Here is a 24,130-nt window from a genome sequence, read left to right as displayed (position 1 = left end):
CATCTGACCCAGGCCAGCGGTGCGGAACGACAACCACAATGCTTGATCAAACTCAAGACTTCATTCTTTTCCTACCAGCAAAAAAGAGTTGCGTTTCGGGTCATCGCCGCCTCCTGATTAGCTATCAAGACTAATATCACCAACATCGATGAAGATGAGATTGAATTAGCACAACATGTCTACAGGACTGGGCTCCGCTGAAGAACCAGGAGCCGACGACGATACCGCATCAGCCATCCGAGTCTTGGTTCCGAGACTACCCTAGATCGTACCGCTTCTAAGGGCATACCACTCAAGACTAACGTCCGGCGAGCTATCATGGCCGCTGCACTGCATCAATATGACTACATCTTCGCCATCACCACCATCTTCTCCTTTCTCGATGCTTGGAACATTGGTATGTTTCACCAGTCTGTAATAGAACAGATCTACGGCAGAACTTCAATAGGGCTGCCCACAAACACAAGGCTGATCATGTGAATCCAAGGCGCAAATGACGTCGCAAACTCATTCGCGACGTCCGTCTCCTCCCGCTCCCTAACAATGAAACAAGCAATGGCCATCGCCGCCGTCGCCGAGTTCTCCGGCTCTGTCGCCGTCGGCTCTCGTGTAACAGACACACTCCGCAACAAAATCATCGACCCGCATCTCTACGCTGCTCGCCCCAGCGTCCTTCTTCTCGTCATGATGTGCGCCATCTTTGGCTCTTCTGTCTTCCTCAGCATTGCCACGCGCAACGGCTTGCCTGTCAGCACGACGCACTCCATTATTGGCGGACTTGTCGGCGCCGCGACCGCGAGCGTGGGTATCTCGAAAGTCAGTTGGGGGTGGGACGGGGTGTCGCAGGTGTTTGCGGTGTGGGTTATTGCGCCGGGGTTGAGCGGGGCGGTCGGGGCGGTGATGTTTCTGGTGACAAAGAGGTTTGTCTTGACCAAGGCGAATGCTGTGCGGAATGCCTTCTACACAATTCCGTTTTACACTTTTTTGACCTTTGGCTCGTTGACAAGTGAGTCCTCAAATATTGTTTACCTACTTACCCTCTTCCTCTGTGGTAGGACAGAAAAGTTCCCTTTCAGACTGAGACTTAACACCCGAACAGTGCTCATAGCTTGGAAAGGCGTTCAGCTCCAAGTGGAACTCACAGCAACCCAAGTCCTTATCGCAGTCTTCTCTGTCGCTACCGGCGCTACGCTCCTCCAAGCCTTCTTCCTCTTGCCCTACCTCCGGCGCAAGATCGTCAACGAAGACTGGGAGCTCACTTGGCTCATGATGTGGAAGGGCCCCTGGCTCCTCAATCGACCGCCACCACCTCTCCCTCCGGCCGGAGTACGGCGGGTCAACATCAAGGACTACTACCGTGGCCACCTCACGGCTGATGAGCTCGCCTACGTGAGGGCCTCAGAAACCCTACTCGAGTCGATACAGAGCAGCCAAACGCCCTCAGACCTCTTCAAGGACGACCAACCCATCCTCTCGCCGCCAGTCCTCGGACCCCCTCAAACCCCAGGAGCAGCATCAACAACATCAGCCTTGACAGAGACCACCCGCCGGCCCTCCTTATCCTCCCACTCCTCTACTTCAGAACACATCCCACCCCGCCCGCCAGGACCCAACACAAGCCTCCCCGTCCTCACCTGGCGCCTCAACCGCCTTCTCCTCCGCGGCCTAGAACAAGACGTCATCACGATGCAAAAACGCACCGCCGTCCTCTCCTGGGACATTGCAGACATGCACGCCCGCGCCCCGCACTACGACAACCGCACAGAACACATGTACAGCGCCCTCCAGATCCTCACCGCCTCTGCCGCGAGCTTCATCCACGGCGCAAACGACGTGGCCAACAGCATCGGGCCCTTTGCGACGGCCTACGACATTTGGCGCACGGGGGGCATCGAGACGTCCGTCGGCGTGCCGGTGTGGATTCTCTGTTTCGGCGGCGGAGCCATCGTGCTCGGGTTGTTGACGTACGGGTACCACGTCATGCGGAACCTGGGGAACAGGCTGACGCTGATTTCGCCGAGTAGGGGGTTCTGCATGGAACTCGCGAGCGCGATGGTGGTGATGATGGCGACGAAGCTTGCGCTGCCTATGTCGACGACGCAGTGTATTGCCGGCGCGACGGTCGGGGTCGGCTTGGCGAATGGGGATTGGCGGTCTATCAACCCGCGGCTCGTGGCGTGGATTTATTTTGGGTGGTTTGTTACCGTACCTGTGTCTGCGCTGTTTTCGGGGTCGTTGATGGCTTTGATACTCAATGCGCCGCACTGGGAAGCGGCCATGAAGTGAGAATAAGACGCGGAGCTTAGGCCGGTGACGGGCCTTGGTGTATGTTGAGTCCTTGAATATGTTACGATACCCATTTCTTTTTGTTTATGTTTCTTCGGAGCGGGAGTCGATAGGTGTATAGTATAAATCAAGTCTTGAATTTTGCCTGAAAAAAATCCGTTTCTCACCACGAAGTAATACTTTGAATGCGTGAGTATCACCGCTGAGTAATCTTGCTCACGCAACTCAGTGTAGTGCAAAGATCCGCATATCAGACTCTTTAGGCAGATACTTAAAAGCCCAGCCGACATGCCCGTCAAGATACGCCTCCCCAACAACCGTGAAATGCTCAACCGCGACCTCACCTTGCCTAGGAACCCTCCACAACTCCTCCTCCTTCTGCTCGTTCGTCATCGTGACAACGCCACAGCCAGGCCGCCTTAGGGTCTCCAGCAACATGCGCTCAATCTCTGACCCGTAAGCCCCAGCGTCCTTTGAACGAAGCAGAACGGGCGTGTTGCTGCCAACTAGATACGCAATCACGTCCCCAGCCGCAGCCTGCGCCGGCACGATACTCATTCTGCCGTCTCCCGTCCAGGCTAACCGTCTGCCCTCAAGATCGGAGTCGCCGCCTGTGCGGGCAAAGTAGCCGTAAAGGCGTTTGATGACGCCGCTTGTACCCGAGCCCACAAATTCGCGCTTCTTGCTCGCTTCCGAGGCCAGCCAACGCGCGAGGGCTTCGAGAAAGCTAGTGTCTTCTTCTCTCGATTGAGTATCGTAAACGAATGACTGCTTGTGGAAATTCTCGAGTGCTCCGCCCACGTAGTACCGACGACCTGGCAAAGACGCTCATGCTCCGCTTCCTTGCCCTTGAGCGGGACGTGTCGATATTGACCGAACTTGTCCCCTGAGGCGTACGCATTTCTATATATGCCCATCAACTCTAATTTCGCGGCATTGTAGTCTGCAGTCAGGTGCGAGCTCTGCAGACCAGATGGCATCACGCAGCTGACGTGCTTGATCGTGTCTACCTTCATGCCAATGTGCCCCAAAACGAGCGGCAGATCACTGGTCGAAGACTGGGTAAAGGCATGGTGGACCTCCTTCTTCACTCTGATGTGGTCCAAGCTGTTGTCCTGTATCATGCAGAGCGGATTTCTTTTGGTGTAAGAAGCCTCGAGATTCCAATCGGGCGCCCAGGAAGGAAGCCCGTCGACTCGTTTCGAAGCGGGAGCATCGTCTACGTGAAACATCATCTGCTCAATGCCGAGCTCGTAAAACATGTACTGGGCAACTTTGCCAAACGTACGACCAACCGACATGTTGTAGTCAATCTTCAGGTACTGCTCAACAGTATCAAGATCACTGATGATGCCGAACGTGGCGTAGACGAAGTCGGCCGGGTTCGTGGCGCCCAGGCCCCTACGCGCCTTGACGGCGCGGTGAAGAGGGAGCCTCGACTGGGTGGCCCAGCTCGAGTTCATGTCTGCCAGGACGCGCCGCCTCTCTTCATCCTTCTGCGCCCTCGGCGACGAGGATGGGCCGCCGCCACCACCTAGGAAGTAGGCGCAGAACTCGCGCCATCGTATTCGTCTACTGCCGCATTGGACCCAGGGATCTCTCGACAGGACCAGCTCCTGAAAGACCCAGACGCGCTCGAACCATGTCTTGGACAGCAGGCTCCAAGGCCCCCTTCTCTCTCCTCTACCTTTCGCGGCGACGGCAGTACTTTCGCCGTTATCCGTTCCGGGTTCGGGGGCGAAATCACGGGGTACGGAAAATACTTCAGTGACGTCGGGCGTGAGGTGGCCGAGGTGGATGACAGTGCTGTGGGCGGTTGAGTAGATGCGCCCCATCAATCTCACCTGGGCGTTGCGCTCGTCGACATTATCCTGATCAATGCAGAGGGCGTCCGCCCAGACCCTCCTGACGCGCGTGGGGTCGCGCAGGTCGCGCAGGGCGTCGTCGAGCGAGGCTGTGATGGCGAAGAGGTGCTCACGGCCGCCGCCGTCGACGAGTCGGATCCGACATGCCCGTTCTGACGTGCCCCATACGTACGACAGGGCTGTGTACGGGTCGATCAGGTCGTAGTCGCACTTGGCGAGGGTGGTGTTGCGTAGGGATCCCCTGAGTTGGTCTGCGCGGGCGGCGGAGGGCTCGAGGAGGAGCAGCCTGAAGGCGTCGTTGTCGCTACCGCCACCGCCGGTGCCAGTGCCTGTGGATGAGAGCGGTTCGTAGTCGTACCTGTGCTCGCGGTCACGCTCATACGCGGACATGGTGGGCGGAGCGCGGAGTGCAACTTGGCACTGGTTTATCTTGTTCGGGGACCCGGGGTTTACTGAAGGTGCCGTCGGTGATCGGTCCGATGCCGCTCACTACCAAGTATCCGGTTCCGTGAGGGCCTGGACGGAAGTGGGACCCTGGCCTCCGCGGGAGGGAGGGTTTCTCCCTTCAACGATTGACTAGATGGATGTTGCTTTTTTGGCAAACTCGGTGATAATGCAGATTCAAGCTTTGCTCATGTTCGCTTGTACAGCTCGTTCCGATGGGATTTTGCCTTTTTCCCTCGTTTGTGTTCTTTGGCACCCCCCCTTGGCTCGTCTAGATGTGAGGCAAAACAGAACGAGATTGGTATTTGCCCGCGTCCGAATCTTACATTTCGTCCCAAAACGGAAACGGGATGACAAGAGATCTTACTCCACGTGACTCGGACGAAGGCCGATTGTTTCTGGGCCGAGTCAGCTTTAGTTTCACGGCAGTACGGTTTTTCTTTCATCTGATGTAAGTATCGTTTCTTGCAGTGAAGATTGTCAGGGCCAAACGGCGAGCAGATGAATCAGTTCGAGTATCGAGACGAAGAATGGAATGATTCGAGAACAATGTTCTTTTTGGGGGATATTGCGCTTCATCTTGCCAAAGGTAGACGTCGGCCGTGCCGTGATAACCAGTTGTTAGACGATTCGGCCGGGCGATTCGGTGTGCGTGAGGGAAAAACGATGACCAACTGCGGTGGCGACCGAAACAGCTTGAAACCTTAGTCAGCAGGCTCAACGTCTGGAGAGAGACAAGGACATGCCTGAGGACGGAAGAGCTGGCTGATGGAGCTGCGCAAATTATCGGGAAACTCAGCAACGGTTAATCCGAAGTTCCCGAGGGATAGTGCGAATTAATCCGAGAGCTCGTGACCGGAAGGAGCGCCGTCACTGGAAGCCAATCAAACGGTTGCCGAGGGGGTACCCCAGGCCCCTTGATCTTGGTCCATCCAGAGTCGAATCTCAATCGGACGGGATTCTGGGTCCAGGCCCAGAAACCACGTTTAGTGTCGTATCGAACACGCGAACCTCTGCGCGCCAATCCCACGCTGGGAAAAGCGTACATTCGAAAGGCTGGCAATTGGCATGTCTAGGTGCCATCGCGCATGTCTTTCTCCAAACTTGTCTCCAAAGTGGCAGAAAAGCTCTAGCCTCAAGTAGCTACCCGTAGCTCACACGCCAATGCCATGCCCGCGGCCCCCCCAACCTATCCGAATTGGATGACACCGCTGGAACTACCTCACAGTCTATGTACGACTCGTCAGAATCAAGTTGATCAGCAGGAGTTGACGAGACAGAAAAGTTGGAGCCAGCGTGCCAGCATGCCACCAGTACGGCTGAGAGCAGAGAGAGAGAGAGAGAGAGGGGGCATAAGAGCTGAGGAGAAAGACGAACATCATCATGGGCGATTTGCAAGACGGAACAGCCAAACCCCTTTCTGCTAGTCTCCGCTATTGCGTATTAGCAACCCTCTTTTGCCTCCCTCGGTCGTATCACGCGTATGGGATTTGCGCTTTCCAACCGGGCATCAGCTTTTTCTGTATGCCGCCTATTTGGATCGTCTTGTGATGTTCCTGCAACATCCCACTTTTGATTGTCTGCTTTAGCTTCTGGCTTCATGGGAATCCATTGATCCAAGGTCACTTGCGACATGAATGACGCTATTTCCCTCCCCTTTGCTTTCTTTCACTTCTCCATTAAATGTGGCTATCCCACAGTGCCAGAAGAACCAAGACAATGAAGGGAAGCTAGGAAGTCTGAAAAGTTGCATAGAGATCGTCGTCTGGCTGTACCACTTTTTTGAGATATTCTTGGGAGTTGGCAGAATTGGCCGAATACCTTTGTTGTATCCATACGACTTCCCCACCCCTCCCAAGAAGTTATTCCCCTCTCCGGCTCTCCCTGATGACCCCAAGTCCCTCCCCTTTCCGATCAATTTGTCCTGGACCCGCGGACGGGCGAGCCCCATGACAGACTGTGCCACTCAACGGTCTCGAACATGGATATGGGATATTACGTACGCGGCCTTGCTTCCGGGTACCTACATGTTTCTCCTGTGGCTCTCCATTGGCGATGGCACCTTGCCAGGCTCGCCACCTTTTCCTTGTGCTGGCTTCCGCTTCGCTCACCACACCCGTGGGCCCCGGCCCTTAGTCGTGGCTGTTAAGTGGGGTTCCTTTTTGAGATGTGTAGATTTCCGGGATGACAAGCATGGCAGCTGTTCCAGTTCCAGCCCGCTCCCGCTTCTTCAATTTCATCTTGGTGTTGCTGCGCTGCTGCAGCGGCAGCAGCACATGCAGCGTCACCGTGCCGGGATATTGGAAAGGTGAGACGGCAAAAAGCGATTCAGCCAACAACCACTACCTGGCTGAACGCTGAAAGGCTCACACCCCTCGGTTGCGAGACTCAGCTGAGCGCTATTTCCGAGCTGACTCTCTCGCTAGGCGCTGGAACGCTGGCTGGCACGAGCTCGGTGGAAAAAGTCTGGAAACTCTTGTTGCCGAATGGAAACGAATCGGGGAAAAAGAAGCAACAGCTTGGTCCTCTATCAGGAACCTGCTGATGTGCTGGTGTATGTGTACCATGAAGGGTAATTGGATGCAGCCACCGTGCCACCATCCCGCAATGGAAGGCCTGCAGTAAGTACCTACAGCAGCCTGCAGGAAAAGAAAAAAAAGTCACCTATCCGTACCCGAAAAGATGGGATGCCAATTGTTTGGTGTGTATTGTGTGCCTCGTCTCATTCGTCTTGCAAACATGGAAAGAGATAAAATAGGGAAGCAGATGAAAAGTTAGATAGGACACAGCTCGGAGCACCCCAGCAGCTAAGTTTTTGGCGATTGCTGCGACATGAAGCTCAATCAAGAAGTCAATTTGGAACGAGATTTGTGACCATCGACCAACCACCTCGCACGCAGTACGGGCATAGCTTGCTGGTAATTGATAGAGTGCCGTAATGTGAGGTTAGATAGATGAGTAGTAGAGATTAGTAGAGAAACCGCGGGTAGATAGTAGATAGAGGCATACTGCATAATGGGGCTTGAGGAAGTTGGCGCCATCCATCAATCCTCTCCCGCTTCGGGTTCGCAGTTGACGTTTTGTGGGGTCGTTGCGAGGCGCAGTCGGCGGCGCCAAGGGGAAACTTCCGTTAGCCAAGAGGCTGGAGCCTGGCCATTGGATGCTGACGGTGATTCCCGTTTTTGCGGCGTGCTGATTGCTGCTTCCTGATTACCTGTTGCTCTTGGTCGTTCTTTCCGTCTTTCTGCTCCATAGTCAATACCTCGGTTTGCGAGATACCCCACTTTGCCCCCCGTCCATCATCTTTTCGTCGTCACATTACCTCAGACTGTCGGGGTGTGTTCATCTTCCATCAATTAATCTTCCCGCGGGTATCCGTACGTTGAGTTCGTTATTAACGGTGGATCGTGGGACTTTGAAGATCAAAGCACGTTCGCATTTGAACGGAGACCATCGCTCGGCAAGCTTGTCAACTTGTGGCTTTCCCAAGTTCCGAACCCCCTTTGGCTTGGCCCTTGCCCCTCCCTCCCGCGGCGCTGCCTTGACAGGCGCGCCATTTCCCTCGGGCCAATTTCGTCTGGTTCCGCCCCAACAGCTCGGCTCGCTAAATGAGCCACCACCTGGCACCACCTCGCACGGGGAGAAAGGACCAGGGAGGGGCAAGCGACCAAGGTGGACGGGGGTGGACGGGACCGCGTACAGTAGCCGAGGGAAACAATTCCCTTTGAGGAACAGCTCTCTCTGATTATTCAATGTCTTTTTTTTTTCTTTTTTTTTTTCGGCTTGCCAAGTTGCCATGTGCAATCACAAGTCAAAAAAAAAACAAGGAAACCAAGGAACCAAGAGACGAGACAATGGGATTGGGCCAAACGATTCAAACAGCCGCTCCAACCAAGACTGCGACACACACACTCCAACCAGGCCAAGGCTGCACCCAAGACTAGAGAGAGTCGAGACAAGGTGGGAGGTCCAGAGCTTTGAGCGGCATTTCTAGAAACATTCTTCGGCAGGTTCAAAACTTGGACCAAGTTTTGAATTCACACTCTCCTACCCACACTTGCACTTGTCAAGTCAAGACTCAACCATGGAGACGGATCTGTCGTTGGAGGGGTTCCAAACTAGTCAAGACTCAAGAGTCAAGGCTCGATGAGCGTAAAGACCATTCCCAGCACAATCGCCACACTCCTAGTCGCTCTCTCAAAGCCGGTGCCGTCTATGCGTCTATGTGTCCTTGGTGTCTCTTCGCGGGACGGTGGAATTGAGTTTCAAGGGTCCTGGGTCCCCGTCCCACTTGTTCCCCATTCTTTTCTGGCGCACTTCCCACTCAAGGCGCGTGTGCTTGAGGGTTCTTGACTCCTGCCAACTTTTTTTTTCTTCGCTCTTTCCTTTCTTCTACGAAAACTCTTTGCGAGGTGCGAGGTGCGAGATGCGAGGTTCCAAAATGTCTGTGTGCGGCCGCCAAGTCTTCGGAGGGGTGCACTTGCTTGGTCTTGGTTTTGGTCTTAGACTGTTGGAAAGTGACTTGGGAAGGAGTCTAGGTGAATGAGGGAAAGGGCAACGCGAGGCCCCAGAAACCTGGAAGGTGCTAAGTCTGGAGATTGGAGAATGGGCAATGGCGCTACAGTAGTGCAGCGTGCGGCGCACTTGCACCCGCGTACTTCCTGCCAAGGTGGTCCTGCCTCTCCGTATCGAGTACGGTCCTTCCTTCCCTGCCAAGCCAGTCACTCATTCAAGGGCCCCCAAGGTTTGAATGGTGGAAGGTCCCAAGGTGCTCTTCTCTTTCCTCGGTTTTCCTCAGCCGTGTCCCGGTGACCGTCACGGTTCTCCATGTCGACCGTGATGGACGGGATGCTCAGGTAAGGTAATACGCGCACCTGCGCACCGCTCACCACCCGCGCACTTCGTACCGTCTTCGGGTCCGTTGGTACCTTAGCATGGTACCTAGGGAGGCACAGGCAAGGTGTGACCTTCCAGAACGGCAGAATCCACCGCCTTCTCCAACATTGGAAAAGTGCATGATTCGAGAAGGACCCCAATATTCATCGTTTCAGCCTTTCAGGGTCCTGTCAAGGCTTCCACTGCCCAGCCCAGGCCCCCGCCGGCGCAAGGTCAACCGGTGTCAATCAGATAAGCTCCTTCACCTTTTTCTTTTTTGGCTTTTTTTTTCTCTCCTTTCCTCCTCGCTCACCCCGGTTTACGCCCTTTTCGTTTTATTTCCGAGTCTCACTCTTCGTGAATCTCTTACCATTGCTAAATTCGAGAGTCATTCCGTCTGTCAGTCTCATCTGCTATGTGCTGAGGCAAAGGCAATGGCCAATGCAAAGTTGCACCTTGCAGAGCCCAGCCCCCATTCTTCAGCAAGCCCAGTGGCCCCAAGCTCCCAAGAGGCGAGAAAGAGAAGAGCAGCAACGCAACAAGCTGCGCCCCCGGGGCTAGCGAAAGCGCCAACGGCCAATTTACTAGATTGGATCAGGGGGGGATTCGGGGAACAAGATTGGCAGATGGGAGGGGCGTGGCCTGGCCGTGCCCATTTCCTTTCCATTCTCAATCTTTTTTTTTCTTTCTTTGCGAACTTGCGCGTATGTGTCCATACTGTTATTCGTACGTATTCGTACCTGCGTACCTGCGTACCCATACGAACACTCGCTGTCGTTCATTCTGCCCTGCATTTTCAGCGTCGAATCTCATACACACAGACTTTTTTTTTCTTCTTTACCTTTCTCCTTGCACTGTTCATACCTTTCATTGTCATTTACATACTCACCACGTGTCTGATTGCCATGTACACAGCTACGCCATCGCGCATACAGACTCGCTTGGTACCTACACCACTTTTCACTGTGTAGGCATGGCACAGCAATTCAATACCTTGGCTGCAACCACAACCACCACAACCTGGCTGACGTTCGGTTCCTTTTTCTCTTGGCGGGAAATCTGGGAGTGGGAAGCTAGTCGGGGAGATTGGAAAGACTACTTTCTTGCATCTCAATGATGAGAGAGTCTCTCCATTGGTTTCCCCCTCCGCCCCCCCTGCACCATGTCATGTCTCCATGTCCACAGTCTTCCCACCCTTGGCCCATGGCATGGCCCATGGCCCATGTCCCATCCTAATCCCAATCCCCCATATCCATCCCGTCCCCATCCAGTCACCTGCACCTCCACCAAGAACCCACGCGCACTGTTTCGACCTGCCTAACTCGAAGACAAGCTGTCCTTGACCGACGGTAGTCTCTCTCTCTCCTCACACTATGAGTAGCAGTAGTAGTAGTAGTAGTAGCAGCAGCAGCAGCAGCAGCAGCAGCAGCAGCAGCAGCAGCAGCAGCAGCAGCAGCAGCAGCAGCAACAGCAGCAGCAGCAGAGGCAGCAGTAGCAACCCGCACACACTTGTGGCAGTGGATTACCTTTCTTGGTGGTGAATCCAAGAACCAAGTGGGTGTGGATGCAATGGAAAAAGACGATCCACAAATCTTTGAAGAACCACCTTACCTGGGCACCCTCGTTTCGCTCCACGCTCCACGCTCCACGTCCTGCTTGCTCCTCGTTACTCGGAGTCTCGTACGGGGATGAGCCACGGGGTATACGGAGTAGGTACCGTGCCGTACCCTGGCATCTTTGCCGCCGCCGCTTGCTCGTCTCGTCTGGTGGTTTCTTTCTTGGTGCTGGTTGCTCTTTCTCTCTCTCTCCTGGATTGAGCTGGTTTGCTTGTTGCGCTGCTCCTTTCCATCCACGTTTCTTCTCACGTTCTGTTCTCGTCTCGTCTCGTCTCTCCTCCACCCCCAGTATCCGTATCCATCCATCCAGTATTCTATTCACCTCACACCCCCGTCGCTCTGTTACGTTGGCCCGTTATCCCGTCTGCCCGTTTCTTGTCTCTCCCGTCCCTCTTTCTCTTGACTCTTGCTCGTTTGTTCTGCCCTTTATCCAGAGCCTGCCCCCCCCTCCATCTTCCTATTTCCCAGGTCATGTCCATGTCGTCTGTTCTCATCTGAAAATGGCACGAGTGTCGACTGCTTCGCCTTTGCCGTAAATTCTCTTTCTCGCCATCCCGAACCGAAAAAGCTGTCCGACAGGGTCCTGAAGCTTTCCTGTCACCGCGCATCTTGCCTGCCGCCAGCCAGCCCACACCCAAGCAAGCTAAGGTCGATAATACGTAAAATACCGCATCGCCCACCTTCAACCGACCTGTTCGTCCCCGGCGCATCACCATCACCTACCCAGGTTCACCACCACCGAACCGACTCTTCGCTTCCCTTCTTCCTGTCCTCTTGCGACTGGACATCAACCTCCTGTCGATCTCGTACGCAACTGTGCGGCGATAATTTGAGTTCAATCGGGTTTTTGTGTTTGTTTGGCCAAGCTCGACCACACCTTCCCTTCCTGCCTTCCAGCAGTCGTTCTGTTGAATTCACCACAGAGACGAAACTTCGTCACCACCGCCCACGGAAAAAATCGTCGATAGTTCTTTTTTTGCCGAATTCAAAATTTGGCTACATAGCACAAATCTTTGACCGAATAACGAAATCATCCATACAATTGCGAAAATGGATCGCGACAGCAGAATCATCACCCCCCGTGAGGTGGAGGGCATGATCGCAGATGGACGCACAATCGTCATTCTTGATGAGATGGTTCTTCGCCTCGACGGATGGATGGGCAAGCATCCCGGTGGACAGTTGGCTATCCTGCACATGGTTGGAAGAGATGCGACCGACGAGATCAAAGTGTAAGAGGCTCGACTTACCTTCCATGTCCAATTAACCTTTGGGTGCATCACGTCTGGCGCCCCCCCCTCCCACCATCTTCAGCTTGAGGCTGAGAACCCCCTCCGAATCTGGACCCTTATGCGGCGTGCCCCCATCATTCCCGCGGGTTCGGATCAATAATCTGAAAAGGGGTGGGACATCGGGAAAAAAGAAGCATCCGGGAATGCGAAAGCGACCGAGATATAATCAGAAGTCTGGTTAAGCTTATTTTCCCACATGGTCCAAATGGTGGGAGAAGGGGGAAGGGCCAATTAATATTTCGGATTCGCTGGACATTCGGACTCCGTTATTGATGCGTTAAGTGGAATTAGTGTGCTGACATATCGCTTTTGACAGGTACCATTCGGCTGCCACACTCAACACCATGAAGGCCTTTCGGATCGGCCGGAAACCTGCGGGTCCCTGGATCAACATGACACCACCAATTAGGGGCGGCGTCTACACCAAGCAAGAAACCACAACACCGGCAACTGCATCCAACGCCAGCACTCCCGCTGGTACTACTGCAGATGATACCACGGACGCTGCCGTCGACTGCCCCTCGTCCGATCTCGATGAGGACGACTCCGCCGACGACGCCGTCTCCGATGTATCTGGCGGGAGCTCCCGCACGTCCCTGACTTCCGAATGCAGCAGTGCAGAGGTCGAGGCCAAGCCCGAGCCTCAGACTGAGACGGGCATTAGACGTCGTCTTGCTGCACCTGCAGACCCAACCGACGATGCCCTCGCCGCTGGCCCCGGTCTGTCGGGCCGGAGCCGCATGACCGCTGACCAGTACACCGAGTGGTCTATCCAACAGAACATCAATAAGGATCTCGACGAGTACCCTTCTCTCGACCCTGCCGTCCAGCGCGACATCCAGGACAAGTACCGCCTGCTCCATGAGCGTATCAAGGATGCTGGTCTCTATGACTGCCCTTACTTGGACTATGGCAAGGAGATGTGCAGATACTCGACTCTCTTCGCCCTCTTCCTCACCGCTCTGCACTATGAGTGGTACATGACCTCGGCCTGCTTCTTGGGTCTCTTCTGGCATCAGATCATGTTCTCTGCCCACGACGCTGGACACGGTGCCATCACCCACAACTTCACCTTTGACACCCTCATTGGCCTCTTTGTTGCCGACTTCTGCTGCGGCCTTTCCATGGGATGGTGGAAGAGCAGTCACAATGTCCACCATCTCATTACCAACCAACCTGTAAGTCTTGCCTGTTTCATTCATCATGTTGCGATCTCCGTCACTAACACGTCCCAGGAGCACGATCCCGATATCCAGAACGTCCCTCTCTTCGCCACCTGCCCCTCTTTCTTCAAGTCCATCAAGTCGACTTACTACGACGGCTTCGTCTTCGTATGGGATGCCGCCGCCGATGTTCTCGCCAAGTACCAGGCGTACACCTACTACCCCGTCATGGGCATCGCTCGCTTCAACCTCTACCTTCTCTCCTGGCTTCACGTCCTGTCCCGCAGATCTTCCTCCCTGGGAGCCTCCAAGGCATGGTGGATTCGCCCGACTGAGATCGCCTTCATGGCCTGCTTCTGGTACATCTTTGGCTGGCGTCTGATCCTCAACACTCTTCCCACCTGGCCCATCCGCGTCGCCTTCGTTTTGGTTTCTCACATTATCACCATGCCTCTGCACGTTCAGATTACTCTGTCTCACTGGGGCATGTCCACCTCGGACCTTGGCGAGTCCGAGTCCTTTGCCCAGCGCCAGCTCCGCACCACCATGGACGTCGACTGCCCCGCCTGGTTGGACTTCATCCACGGCGGTCTTCAGTTCCAGGCCGTGCACCACCTCTTCCCGCGCGTCCCGCGGCACAATCTCCGCAAGGCGCAGGTGTTTGTGAAGGAGTTCTGCAAGGATACCGGTATCCCTTACTCTATTTTGGGTTTCGTTGATGGCAACAAGAAGGTTATTGGAAGACTTGAGGAGGTTAGCGATCAGCTTCGTACACTGCTCAACTGCCAAAAGTTTATGGCGGAGACGGGCGAAAGCGCCCTGCATTAGACACAGTATTAATGCATTGTTTCGGCGTTGGAGGGTTATTTTCATAGACTAGATAAAAGCTGTCTGCTGTCTTAATGTTCAACTGTTCATATATTCATATTCTACAACATGACCTTACATATATTGCCAAATGAAGTGAAAATCCCGTAGGTGACTTCTTGTTGACCACCGTTCAATACGGTACGGTGCAGTAGTGCCTGACTGTTTCCAGAACTGAAGACACGGAACCACGTGGTGATCGAGATGACATGAACATCACCCTGATCGCTGGTTCTGGGAAAATCCACACGCCAGAGTTTAATTTTATTCTCCGTATAGAATCCACTGATGTGATCACCCCCGGACTGGCGACGTTAAGACAAGATTAAAGTATGTAGTATAGCTTGACCACCCTTCCAGGGCCGGGTACGGACCGTACGGATGTATCATGCAAGAGGGGAACACGGAGGCATATCCTGGCCTGGGGCTTGGCTGGGGCTCAAGAGCAGGTGGAGGAGGGCGATCGAAGATCGAGATATTCGGACTTTGGAGAGGAGATACTGAGTCCGAAGCTAAGGTAAGGTAAGGTGTGTTTCCTGGTGGATCCGCCGGGGTGGCGCTGAGTAAGTCGTTCGGGTTGCCGGTGCCGATTCCGGGAGGGCCGGGCTTGGGAATATGGATATATGTAACTCCTTCTGTGCCCTCCTATCTCCCGTTTTTCCCGTGTTTGTTTGGATATCAGACTTGAGATGCCCATCTCTGGGTGCCGCGGTTGTGTTCATGGTCCCGAACTTGGAGGTTTGACGGCAATGCTTTGTCAAACATCTACACCAACGCCCACTCCGTCACTTCCCCCTCGTCATCAGGCCACGCCTCCCCGTCCATGACCCCATCGACGACCGCATATCCGACGACTACATACCCGCTCCCGCTTCCTCTTGACTGAACGACGAACGGGACATCCAGCCCCGAAAAGACGCAAATCTCGTCCCCTGGCTCCGGCGCCGAAACACAGAACCCGAAGCGGCCTTCCGTGGTGAGGAACATGCAACCTGAACCCATGGCGGCGTTGATGTTGCCGATTTTCAACCAGGCAGACGGTGTGTGTGATGCTACTGCCTCTGAGAATGCTGATGGGGTGGAGATTGCGTTTAAGGAGGCGGCGTCGGCTTCTGTTCGTGGGTTTGCGTGGAGGATTCGTACGAGGAGGGTTTGGATGCTGCGAAAGGTCTGTAGTGCCAATTTTTTATTCTCTTCGCTTGCGTCGGTGGGCGGTGGTGATAAGATGTCTGCGAGGAAGGCCTGGGAAATACGCCTGGCATCACCCACCCAGGCGATGAAGTCTTGCTTTTTGTCTGCCAAGACGAAGGACAGGTCGAATAATGGGAGTTTGGGGCTGATGCTATCGCCCACGCGCGCGACGCTCCTGCCTTTGAGGTAGAAGGTGCGGGCGTCGGGTGAGAATCTGTAGTAGGGTCTGCTGCCGCGGGATGATAAGGCGGGGACGTCGAGGAGAGTTCTCCCCTCTGTGACTTGTTTGTTCCAGTTTAGGGCCCAGGAGGGTAAGTCTTTGACCGGGGAAAGATTGGTGCTTGTTGCTGATGTTGATGTTGATGTCGAAGTGTTTCCTCCATCGAGGAGGAGGAGATGAGTGAGAGTATCCTGTCCCAGGATATGCTGCCTCGTCGCCTCACGGTAGACTTTCTCCACTGGATCCGTGTAATCGACAACTACCTTTCCAAACGTCTCTGGGAATATAGAGCGAAGGGCATAGATTTTGTCACGGGGTTCCGTAGATTGTAAGTACAGCAGCGACCTGAGCTGATAGACATCCAGTTTCCCGCAGCGTGCAGCAATCTCTGCCGCTTCTCGCTGCTTGTCGGCATCTGCAGCATTCACAGCAACACCCGCAGTAGTACTAGTCGTAGTAAAAACGTCCGTGATGATTTTCCGACGCATGTTGATGGCGAGCTGGTTCGGGTCCGGGTGGCTCCTGTGCGCGTCACCCCAGTTCTGGAGGATGTTAGAGAGGGCCTCGCCCCCGCCGTCGAGGCAGAGGACGAAGGCGTTGCTGTAGGTTGCTTCCTGGAGGGTCCAGACGCGGAGCCAGTAGGGAGCGCGTTGGATCTTGGAGAGGAGGGTTGGGTCTAGGGCTTTTTGGGTGTGTCAGTGAGAGGAGGGAGGGTTTTTGTGAAGCAGTATGAGTGAAGACGCAAAATTGAATCTCCCATATTCAGTGCAGATTTACGTTTCTGCAGTCGGTACTCACCTCGCTCCTGGTCGTCTTTCACCCTCGGAACACCCTTGTACAACGCGAGCACCGAAGCAGGCGCCCACTCGTTGCCCAGCCAAACAAAGACGTATTTCGCCTTTTCGTACAGTTCCGCCATCATGCCGACTTGGACGCTCTTCTCGTCGTTCGAGGACTGATTGATGCAGACAGCGTCGACCCATAGCGAGAGGTCGCGGATACGTGGGCCACGGAGGATGTTGAGGACGGCGGCGCAGTTTGGGGTTATCATCAGCGGGGGTTGGAGGGTTTGCTGAGAGGGGTTTTGGGATGTGGTGGTGGTGGTGGTGTTTACGACTGTCAGGGGGACGTTTGAGGGTTCGCCTCCCCAGGTGTAGGAGAGGGCTGCGTAGGAGACTGGGTTGTCGAGGGAAGTCTCTTCGAAGGAGCATTCGAGGGGGGAGGATTTATCTGCAGTGTTGACGAGGCGGATGAGGCGGATTGATTTTGGAGTGGAGAAGGGTGTGTATTGATACTGAGCGGCCATTGTTGAGTTTCGCTGTTGGTTAGTGACAGTCAAATGGTTATGGTGACATGGAGTTTCGCGATCCTGATGCTATGAGCCTAAGAGCTGGTGTCCGGATCTCACGATGTCGATGATGGCGGCAATAAAGATTGCTTACCAGAGAGGTTCGCTCAGACCGATGATCGAAAGCATATAAGCCGCGACTGGCAAATGAGATGATGTGTTGTGATTGTGCTTTTCATCAAGGCCCTGAGTCTCGATGTTTAATGGAGAGGTTGTCAGGAGGCTATCACGTGGGATCTGCCAAGCGGCGGACATTCAGCCGCACTTTTCAGCTGCGACTCGATGATTGCCAACCTAAGCTAAGTGCCCTGAATTATGATTCCTTGGGTAACATTGCCGAACCATCGCTGTGATGGACATTGTCAACTTCATGCAGAAGGAGATTCGGATACTATGTGGATTCTGAATGCATTTGCGATCATTCGTCCCTATGAATCATAGCAGCAAGTTGGCAACACCAACTTTCTTGCGGAAGTGGACGACGACAGCAAAAGCAAAACTCGCAAAGAATACCGCAGACCTTTTGGAAATCGATAGGTTGAAGAAGCCCAAGTGCCCTTTCAGAAGTGTGAATAACTAGAAACTTCCGGCTGAGGCAGGAAAAGAGTATCAAGGCATCGGACACGGGCGTCAGGAAATCATCGACGGGACATAGGGTATTCAGTCTCAATGCACAAGAAGCCGCTTCTTTTGCGGGTGTTTTAGTCACGTTAGGAGAAGTATGTCAATGTAGGGGAGGAAATACTCAAGTCTATGTCCTCGATGCCAAGGGTCGAATGATAATAACGTCCGCTGACCCTGATTTGGTATTGACAGCTCAACGACGAGGTGGTCAATGAATTCACGAAGAAAACCAAGGGCCAAACCGAACTAGATTCATATAGGTATTCAGGATATTGAAAGCAGGTGCGGCAATGTGTAGATATTTTGACTTGCTTGAATAGCCAGTACTACCAAGTCTATACGGAGGTGGGGTAGGCGTGGTCCCCCTATCTATCATACATGTTGGTTGTCTTTACCCCTGTCCAACTACTACAACGTCGTATTTCGATATAGAAGTATTATACGCGCTTAGCTATTTGAAAGTCGTATTGTTCTATGCAACACCAATCGAGCACGATCATTGCCATCTTAGGTCCTACATCAAGAGCTGATCTTGGATGGATCTGGCCAAACTCGCTAAACTTTGTGGCCGTATGCACACCTTTCATACTTTGGAAGTATTCTGAACAACTGAGCACTCTGAAGTTTAGAATGACCCTAGAAGGAGACAATAACTGATCGTTTCTGGCCGGCTGCAGAAGAAAACTGAGAGAAGTCCTACTGCAAGAGACTCGAATCAGTTTTCCTTGACTTCAGACGATTTAAGCATGCCTGCGTATGCATGCGAAGATCCAAGAGTCTCGAAACGAAACGCCACCAGGTTTGATACCTGTTTCTTTATGGCAAAGCTGGTGTCTGACTCGTGGCGTCGCAGCGGCTTGACATTTTTTCACAGGATCGATCAATTCTCACGATGATGCTTTCCAGCCTTCTTCATCTGCTCAAAATCGAGAAGATCGTCGATAAATATGCATCAGCACTTTCTTATGCTCGCCAGATTCCAGATATCACTCTAGTCACAGAATTATACCACTTCGCTATGACACGCGGAGATCGATAAAAGCACCTCGGAGCTGCCGCGACTAGCAAAGTCCGCTTACGTTGCGGGCCCCGCAGCTTCAACGGGGACTTAGGAGCACAAGTGTGACAAACCCCTGGCCCTACCTTACCAGTAACTTACACGTAATTTATCCGCGAGCCAAGAAACTCAGTTCTCATCAGCAATGCTAAGTCAGGACATCCAGTTGATCTGAGTTCGCCGCGAACACCGGGGCAGAGGCCAGATCCGCACCCAAGCCGGGAGCTAGGGTCAGTTCTGAGTAAGCCTGCCGCGTAGATCAAGAAGTGAAGGCTATCGTGCAGAGAACTCTAAGCGTAAGATTACTTACTTAAATGGCGAATCTTTGAGCTTGTATGATGGATCCTCGCGATAGAGTAGGAGCTATGGGAGATGCAATATACTGGATCTCTACAGGTGGTCGAAGATAGTACGGACGGACGCCGTAGCTGGATATGTCCGCGTATGCCAGTCATGTTATACACTCGAGTAGATGTAAAGTCGGCAGCATTAACTCTCACGTACCGAGTATTCGGGCTCGCTGCGAGCGATTCGGTGCAACGCCCGAACTGCGATCTCCTGTTTGGAAGTTATTACTCTGCTACATGGGACGGAGATTGGGTAGTTGACTTTACACCTACCTGAGCTTTGAGCGATGTAGCCGCCGGCAAGTGTGGGATGCGTGGATAGTTGTCAACGACTAGATTAATTCTGATTCGTGTATATAATGCCGCTAAAGTAGGTGACCCTGCGAGGCAATGCTTCGTTGACGATAGAGTTTTGCGAAACCCTTTTTCTGTTACAGGAGGAAAGTTTAAACCGCGCTTGTTCGGTAAACTGTGGAAAGGAAACACCAATTTGGGACAATTGGGAGCGATAGACACGGATTCATCCGTAGAAAGATTGGTTCTCATCCCACTTTGCCGAAATAAAGGCCAGGCAGTCCCTGACAACCTTTCGGGTATCATGGCCCCCAAGTGCCCAATGCTCCATCCCCGACCGTTCGGTCCTTTCTTATTCTCCAATGTCCGCCATTGCTGTCGTTGTCCCCAAAGTTTACTCCTGCACATGTCCTACTTGAGCCGCCTCTGATAGAGAGATTAGATTGAGGCTACTGCCCGCAATTGCTGTCACATCCTAAGCCCCTTGCATATAGTCACAGTGGCCCCTTTAGCCCCTGAGGCAATCAACCAGCGAACCCCGAAAGCTTCTCGGAATACTCGAGATGGATCCTCATGGGGTCTCCGAACCCAAATTGACGGGTTGAAACAGTCTGATGATTTTAGAGGCTGTTCCGTTTCGAATGGGACGGTCATGCTGTTCATCAAAAGTATATAGCTCGACGTTGCTGCCGCTGGGGACTTCAGATGGTTCTAGTTCGGCATAAGCTTCGCTTCTCTCAACTTCAAGTCACTCCTTTTTGACCTTCTTCGCACTTTGTTGACCAACTCAGCATCTGCACTTTGCCCGTCATGGCGCTTTCCATTCTTTCCGCTACTCTTCTTCTCGCCAGCCTCGTCTCCGGTCAGGCGCCTGGCAATTCTACCGATGAACACCCCAAGATCGAAACCTTCCGTTGCACCGTCAAAGATGGCTGCCAGAAGAAGACCAACTACCTCGTCGTCGACTCGAGCCAGCATCAGATCAAGACTTCTAGCGGCGTGAGCTGCCTCACCGGCAACAACCCGCCCAACTCCACTGCCTGTACCACTCCCGAGGAGTGTGCGACCAACTGCCACATCCAGGGTATTGCCGACTACAGCACCAAGGGCGTCACTACCCACGGCACGGACATTCGTCTGACCATGTTCAATGCCGACAACCAAAAAGTTTCTCCCCGTATCTACCTGCTGGAGGAGAACAAGCAGCGCTACGAGATGATCCAGCTCACGGGATCCGAGTTCAGCTTCGATGTCGACATGGTCAACTTGCCCTGTGGCATGAACAGCGCGCTCTACCTGTCCGAGATGCTTCCGGACGGTGGCAAGAACACAAGCTCCTTGAACAAGCTTGGTCCCGCGTGGGGCACTGGCTACTGCGATGCGCAGTGTTTCAAGACCTCCTTCATCAACGGAGTTGTAAGTCCTCTTGCTTTCCTCGCCCGACACGACACATTACTAACACGAGAATCAGGGCAACTTTGAGCAAAAGGGCTCTTGCTGCAATGAACTTGACATTTGGGAGGCCAACTCCCGTGCAACTCACATCGCCCCTCACCCTTGCAGCCAGCCCGGCCTCTACAAGTGCACCGGCGAGGAGTGCGCGAAGGCTGGAGTCTGCGATAAGTCCGGCTGCGCCTGGAACGCCAACCGCGTGAACGTGACCGACTTCTACGGCCGCGGTACTGACTACAAGGTTGACACTACCCGCAAGTTCACCGTGGTCACGCAGTTCCCCGCCCAGAACGGCAAACTCAAGGAGCTCCGCCGCATGTACGTCCAGGACGGCAAGGTCATCCAGAACAACGTTGTCAACATCGAGGGACCCCCGAAGATCAACTTTATGAACGACGAGTATTGCCAGGCCACCGGTGCCTCTGACTTCATGCGGTTGGGTGGTATGGAGGTCATGGGCGGTGCCATGTCGCGTGGTATGGTTCTGGCCATGAGCCTGTGGTGGGATGACTCGACCTTCATGGAGTGGCTTGACCAGGGCAACAACGGCCCTTGCAACGCTACTGAGGGCAACCCCTCCGTCATCACCTCAATCGTGGCCAACCCTGAGGTGACGTTCAGCAACATCCGCTTTGGAGAGTTGAACTCGACGATGAACATGAGACTTTAGGCTACATGCACTTGCCATATTAATTGAACAAAATTAGCCTTCTGAGATTTCGTCTATATTTCTTTGAACTATAGTGAAATAGCTTGAGAACTGAGTGATGTCTCAATCAAAGCGCTTAGGGCTTTTAAAACGTATTATAGTATACCTCCAATCCCATCCTCGCGATCAGCTTAGCATTTCTTCATGTTGGATCCAATGATCTCGGCAGCTTGCTCTGCCAGAGCGTAGACAGCCACTTGTAGGTTAGCCGAGACCGAGACAGGAAACACTGAAGTATCAACAACACGAAGGCCTGACACCCCAATAACGCGCAAGTCTGTATCCACAACAGTACCCATGGAGGCTGTGCCTGCAGGATGGTAACATCCCCTATGAAATGTGTTATTAAAGGTGCCTCCATCAGCAGAAAGGCGTCACTTACCCTGCCATCTCACGCACTCGAGCATCGATCTGTTCGTCTGTGGAGTTTAACGTCAACGGCTCTGCCGCCAGCTCGCCGGCTATCACCTCTCTTCCCAGAACAGTGTCATCAGACGTCAGCAACTTGATGTTGCGTCTGATAGTTTCCCTAGCAGCGTAGCGGTCCACATTGGTACCCAGGAAGTTGGGATCAATGAGTGGTGCATCCTTGATATCGGCGGATTGAATAGTGACAGAACCTCGGGCAGAGTTGATAAAGACGACCGAAATCATCAAGACGGCCGAACCATCCGCGGAAACACCCGAGTACTGAAGTAAGTGAGATGAATGAGCGCGATCTTGCTTCAGCAACGGATGTACAGCGGGATCTGGGGTCGACCCCTCATCTGCGGCAATGGCAACAGCTAAACCTTCTTTCTCGAGAGAAGTGACCGTCATTAAGTCGATGAAAGCCCCGAGTGCGTATTGAGACTGGTTGAAAACAGGATTGCCGGACTCCTTGGCGTATCCTGCAGACGCATCCTTCAATCGCCAAATCGTAGGAATGAGGACGTGATCGTGGAAGTTCTGGCCAATCGCTGGTTGATCCAGAAGGACAGGGATATCAAACTTCTCCAAGGTCTCGGCGGGACCGATGCCTGAAAGCATCAAGATCTGCGGCGTGTGGTACGCGCCTGCAGACAGAATGGTCTCTCTACCCAAAATATCGGCCCCGTTCTCAAGTCTAATTCCACGAGCAACGAGGTGGCTATCTTTCGGATGCTTCTCAACCAGGACTTTTGCGACCAAGCTATCGGTCAAAACCGTGATGCCCTCGAGAGAGTACACAAGCGAGGCAAGTTGACGTTTGCCCTGATCCCTGTTTTCCTGAAGATCTGCAACACCAAGGTTGTTCCCGGCATTGTTGTCCAGTTGAGGGAGTGCACCGATGCCGAGCTCTTTCCAGGACTCAAGTAGGGTCTCGCGAAGAGGGAAAGCACGACCAGTGGATCCTGGTGACTGAACTTTGACAGGACCACTGTGCCCGTGAGAAAGGGGGTTGGTGAAATTGTCAAATAGCGATTCAGTCTTCTTCATGTACGGGAGTTGACCTTCATAACTCCATCTTTGGTCGCTAACTCTGTCGGCCCAGATGTCATAGTCGACCTTGTGACCACGGGCCCAGGCAGCTTCTCCGTCGTTAGATGACGAGCGACGATCCTGCAAAACACACGAACTTACCTCCATTAATAATTGTGCCACCTCCAAGCCCCTTACCGACGGGCGATACGATCTCCCGGTTGTCAAGATGGGCTTGTGGAACAGAAGAGAACCCCCAGTCGTATTCGCCGCCGATAGCATTGTTCATGTCAATCCATTCGATGTTCTCGACGGCGTGGGTGTTGGTGCCAGCTTCGACGAGCAGGATCTTGAGGGTTGGGTCCTGTTGAAGCAGCCTGTTCGATACCACGGAGCCAGCAATGCCGCCACCGACCACAATACAATCCCACAGAGTCATCTTGCCTGCTTGGTATCTTAAGTCGCAAGAAATCAGACAAAGAATGAAAGGAATGAAAAAGACGCAGTCAGTCGCGGAGCGAGGGCTTGGACGGGACTGAGCTGGCACATAATAAATGCTGACAGTGTCTTTGAGATAATCCTGGATGGCAACGTGTTATGGCTGGGGAGAATTCAAACTGGCCGTGTGTCTCGGTTCAGCTTCCAACCTTGATTCACGACGGGAAACTGGATACCAAATTTCAGGTGCATATGATGAAAATTCCGCACGTACGAGGCCCGCTGAAACTTGCGGTGCCATCTGACCTGGATTTTGTCTCCGCGCGGGGGTAATCTGCGGGCGGGCTTAATGCATGTGTTCTGCTGTTGGCAGGCTGGCTGTTGGACAACATTGCGGAGTCTTGCCACCATGTCAAGTACGAAGACGAGGTCCCACTATCTTACATTGTGAAGCAGAAGGTGCCCGGCGGTTGAATACCACGCTGGATTGAAGAACCTGGAGCTTGGGACACGCAGACTCATGTTCGCTGGCGAGGATTGCAGGCATACCTTCATCGGAAGGCCTGCACGTCGAGTATGGAACGACGGGTTCCTTCCGCTGA

General features: G+C 53.5%; 6 protein-coding genes across 6 annotated transcripts; 3 read left to right on the top strand and 3 right to left on the bottom strand.

Moving 5' to 3' along the window:
- Positions 1-318: 318 nt before the first annotated feature.
- PHO89 (Na+/Pi symporter) lies at positions 319-2,286 on the top strand (the record flags this gene model as incomplete). The annotated part of the gene is made up of 2 exons (XM_065759024.1): positions 319-397; positions 488-2,286. The coding sequence occupies 2 exons, from the start codon at positions 319-321 to the stop codon at positions 2,284-2,286; spliced, it is 1,878 nt and encodes a 625-aa protein (XP_065612334.1).
- A 225-nt stretch (positions 2,287-2,511) lies between these two features.
- Positions 2,512-4,541, bottom strand: N0V96_010694 (uncharacterized protein; the record flags this gene model as incomplete). Its single annotated transcript, XM_065759023.1, has 2 exons — positions 2,512-3,054; positions 3,099-4,541. The coding sequence occupies 2 exons, from the start codon at positions 4,539-4,541 to the stop codon at positions 2,512-2,514; spliced, it is 1,986 nt and encodes a 661-aa protein (XP_065612333.1).
- A 7,595-nt stretch (positions 4,542-12,136) lies between these two features.
- N0V96_010693 (uncharacterized protein) lies at positions 12,137-14,369 on the top strand (the record flags this gene model as incomplete). The annotated part of the gene is made up of 3 exons (XM_053189258.1): positions 12,137-12,318; positions 12,695-13,556; positions 13,614-14,369. 3 exons carry the CDS (start codon positions 12,137-12,139, stop codon positions 14,367-14,369), a joined length of 1,800 nt encoding a protein of 599 aa, XP_053053246.1.
- An 804-nt stretch (positions 14,370-15,173) lies between these two features.
- Positions 15,174-17,125, bottom strand: N0V96_010692 (uncharacterized protein; the record flags this gene model as incomplete). The annotated part of the gene is made up of 2 exons (XM_053189259.2): positions 15,174-16,501; positions 16,618-17,125. 2 exons carry the CDS (start codon positions 17,123-17,125, stop codon positions 15,174-15,176), a joined length of 1,836 nt encoding a protein of 611 aa, XP_053053247.2.
- Positions 17,126-20,299: 3,174 nt separating this feature from the next.
- On the top strand, positions 20,300-21,611 carry N0V96_010691 (uncharacterized protein; the record flags this gene model as incomplete). The annotated part of the gene is made up of 2 exons (XM_053189260.1): positions 20,300-20,905; positions 20,961-21,611. 2 exons carry the CDS (start codon positions 20,300-20,302, stop codon positions 21,609-21,611), a joined length of 1,257 nt encoding a protein of 418 aa, XP_053053248.1.
- Positions 21,612-21,781: 170 nt separating this feature from the next.
- N0V96_010690 (uncharacterized protein) lies at positions 21,782-23,529 on the bottom strand (the record flags this gene model as incomplete). Its single annotated transcript, XM_053189261.1, has 3 exons — positions 21,782-21,980; positions 22,033-23,200; positions 23,253-23,529. 3 exons carry the CDS (start codon positions 23,527-23,529, stop codon positions 21,782-21,784), a joined length of 1,644 nt encoding a protein of 547 aa, XP_053053249.1.
- Positions 23,530-24,130: the final 601 nt, after the last annotated feature.

This window comes from Colletotrichum fioriniae, assembly GCF_027942845.1.
Source record: "Colletotrichum fioriniae strain IMI 355084 chromosome Unknown scaffold_15, whole genome shotgun sequence".
Classification (NCBI taxonomy): Eukaryota; Fungi; Ascomycota; class Sordariomycetes; order Glomerellales; family Glomerellaceae; genus Colletotrichum; species Colletotrichum fioriniae.
This window is presented reverse-complemented; position numbering and strand designations above follow the sequence as displayed.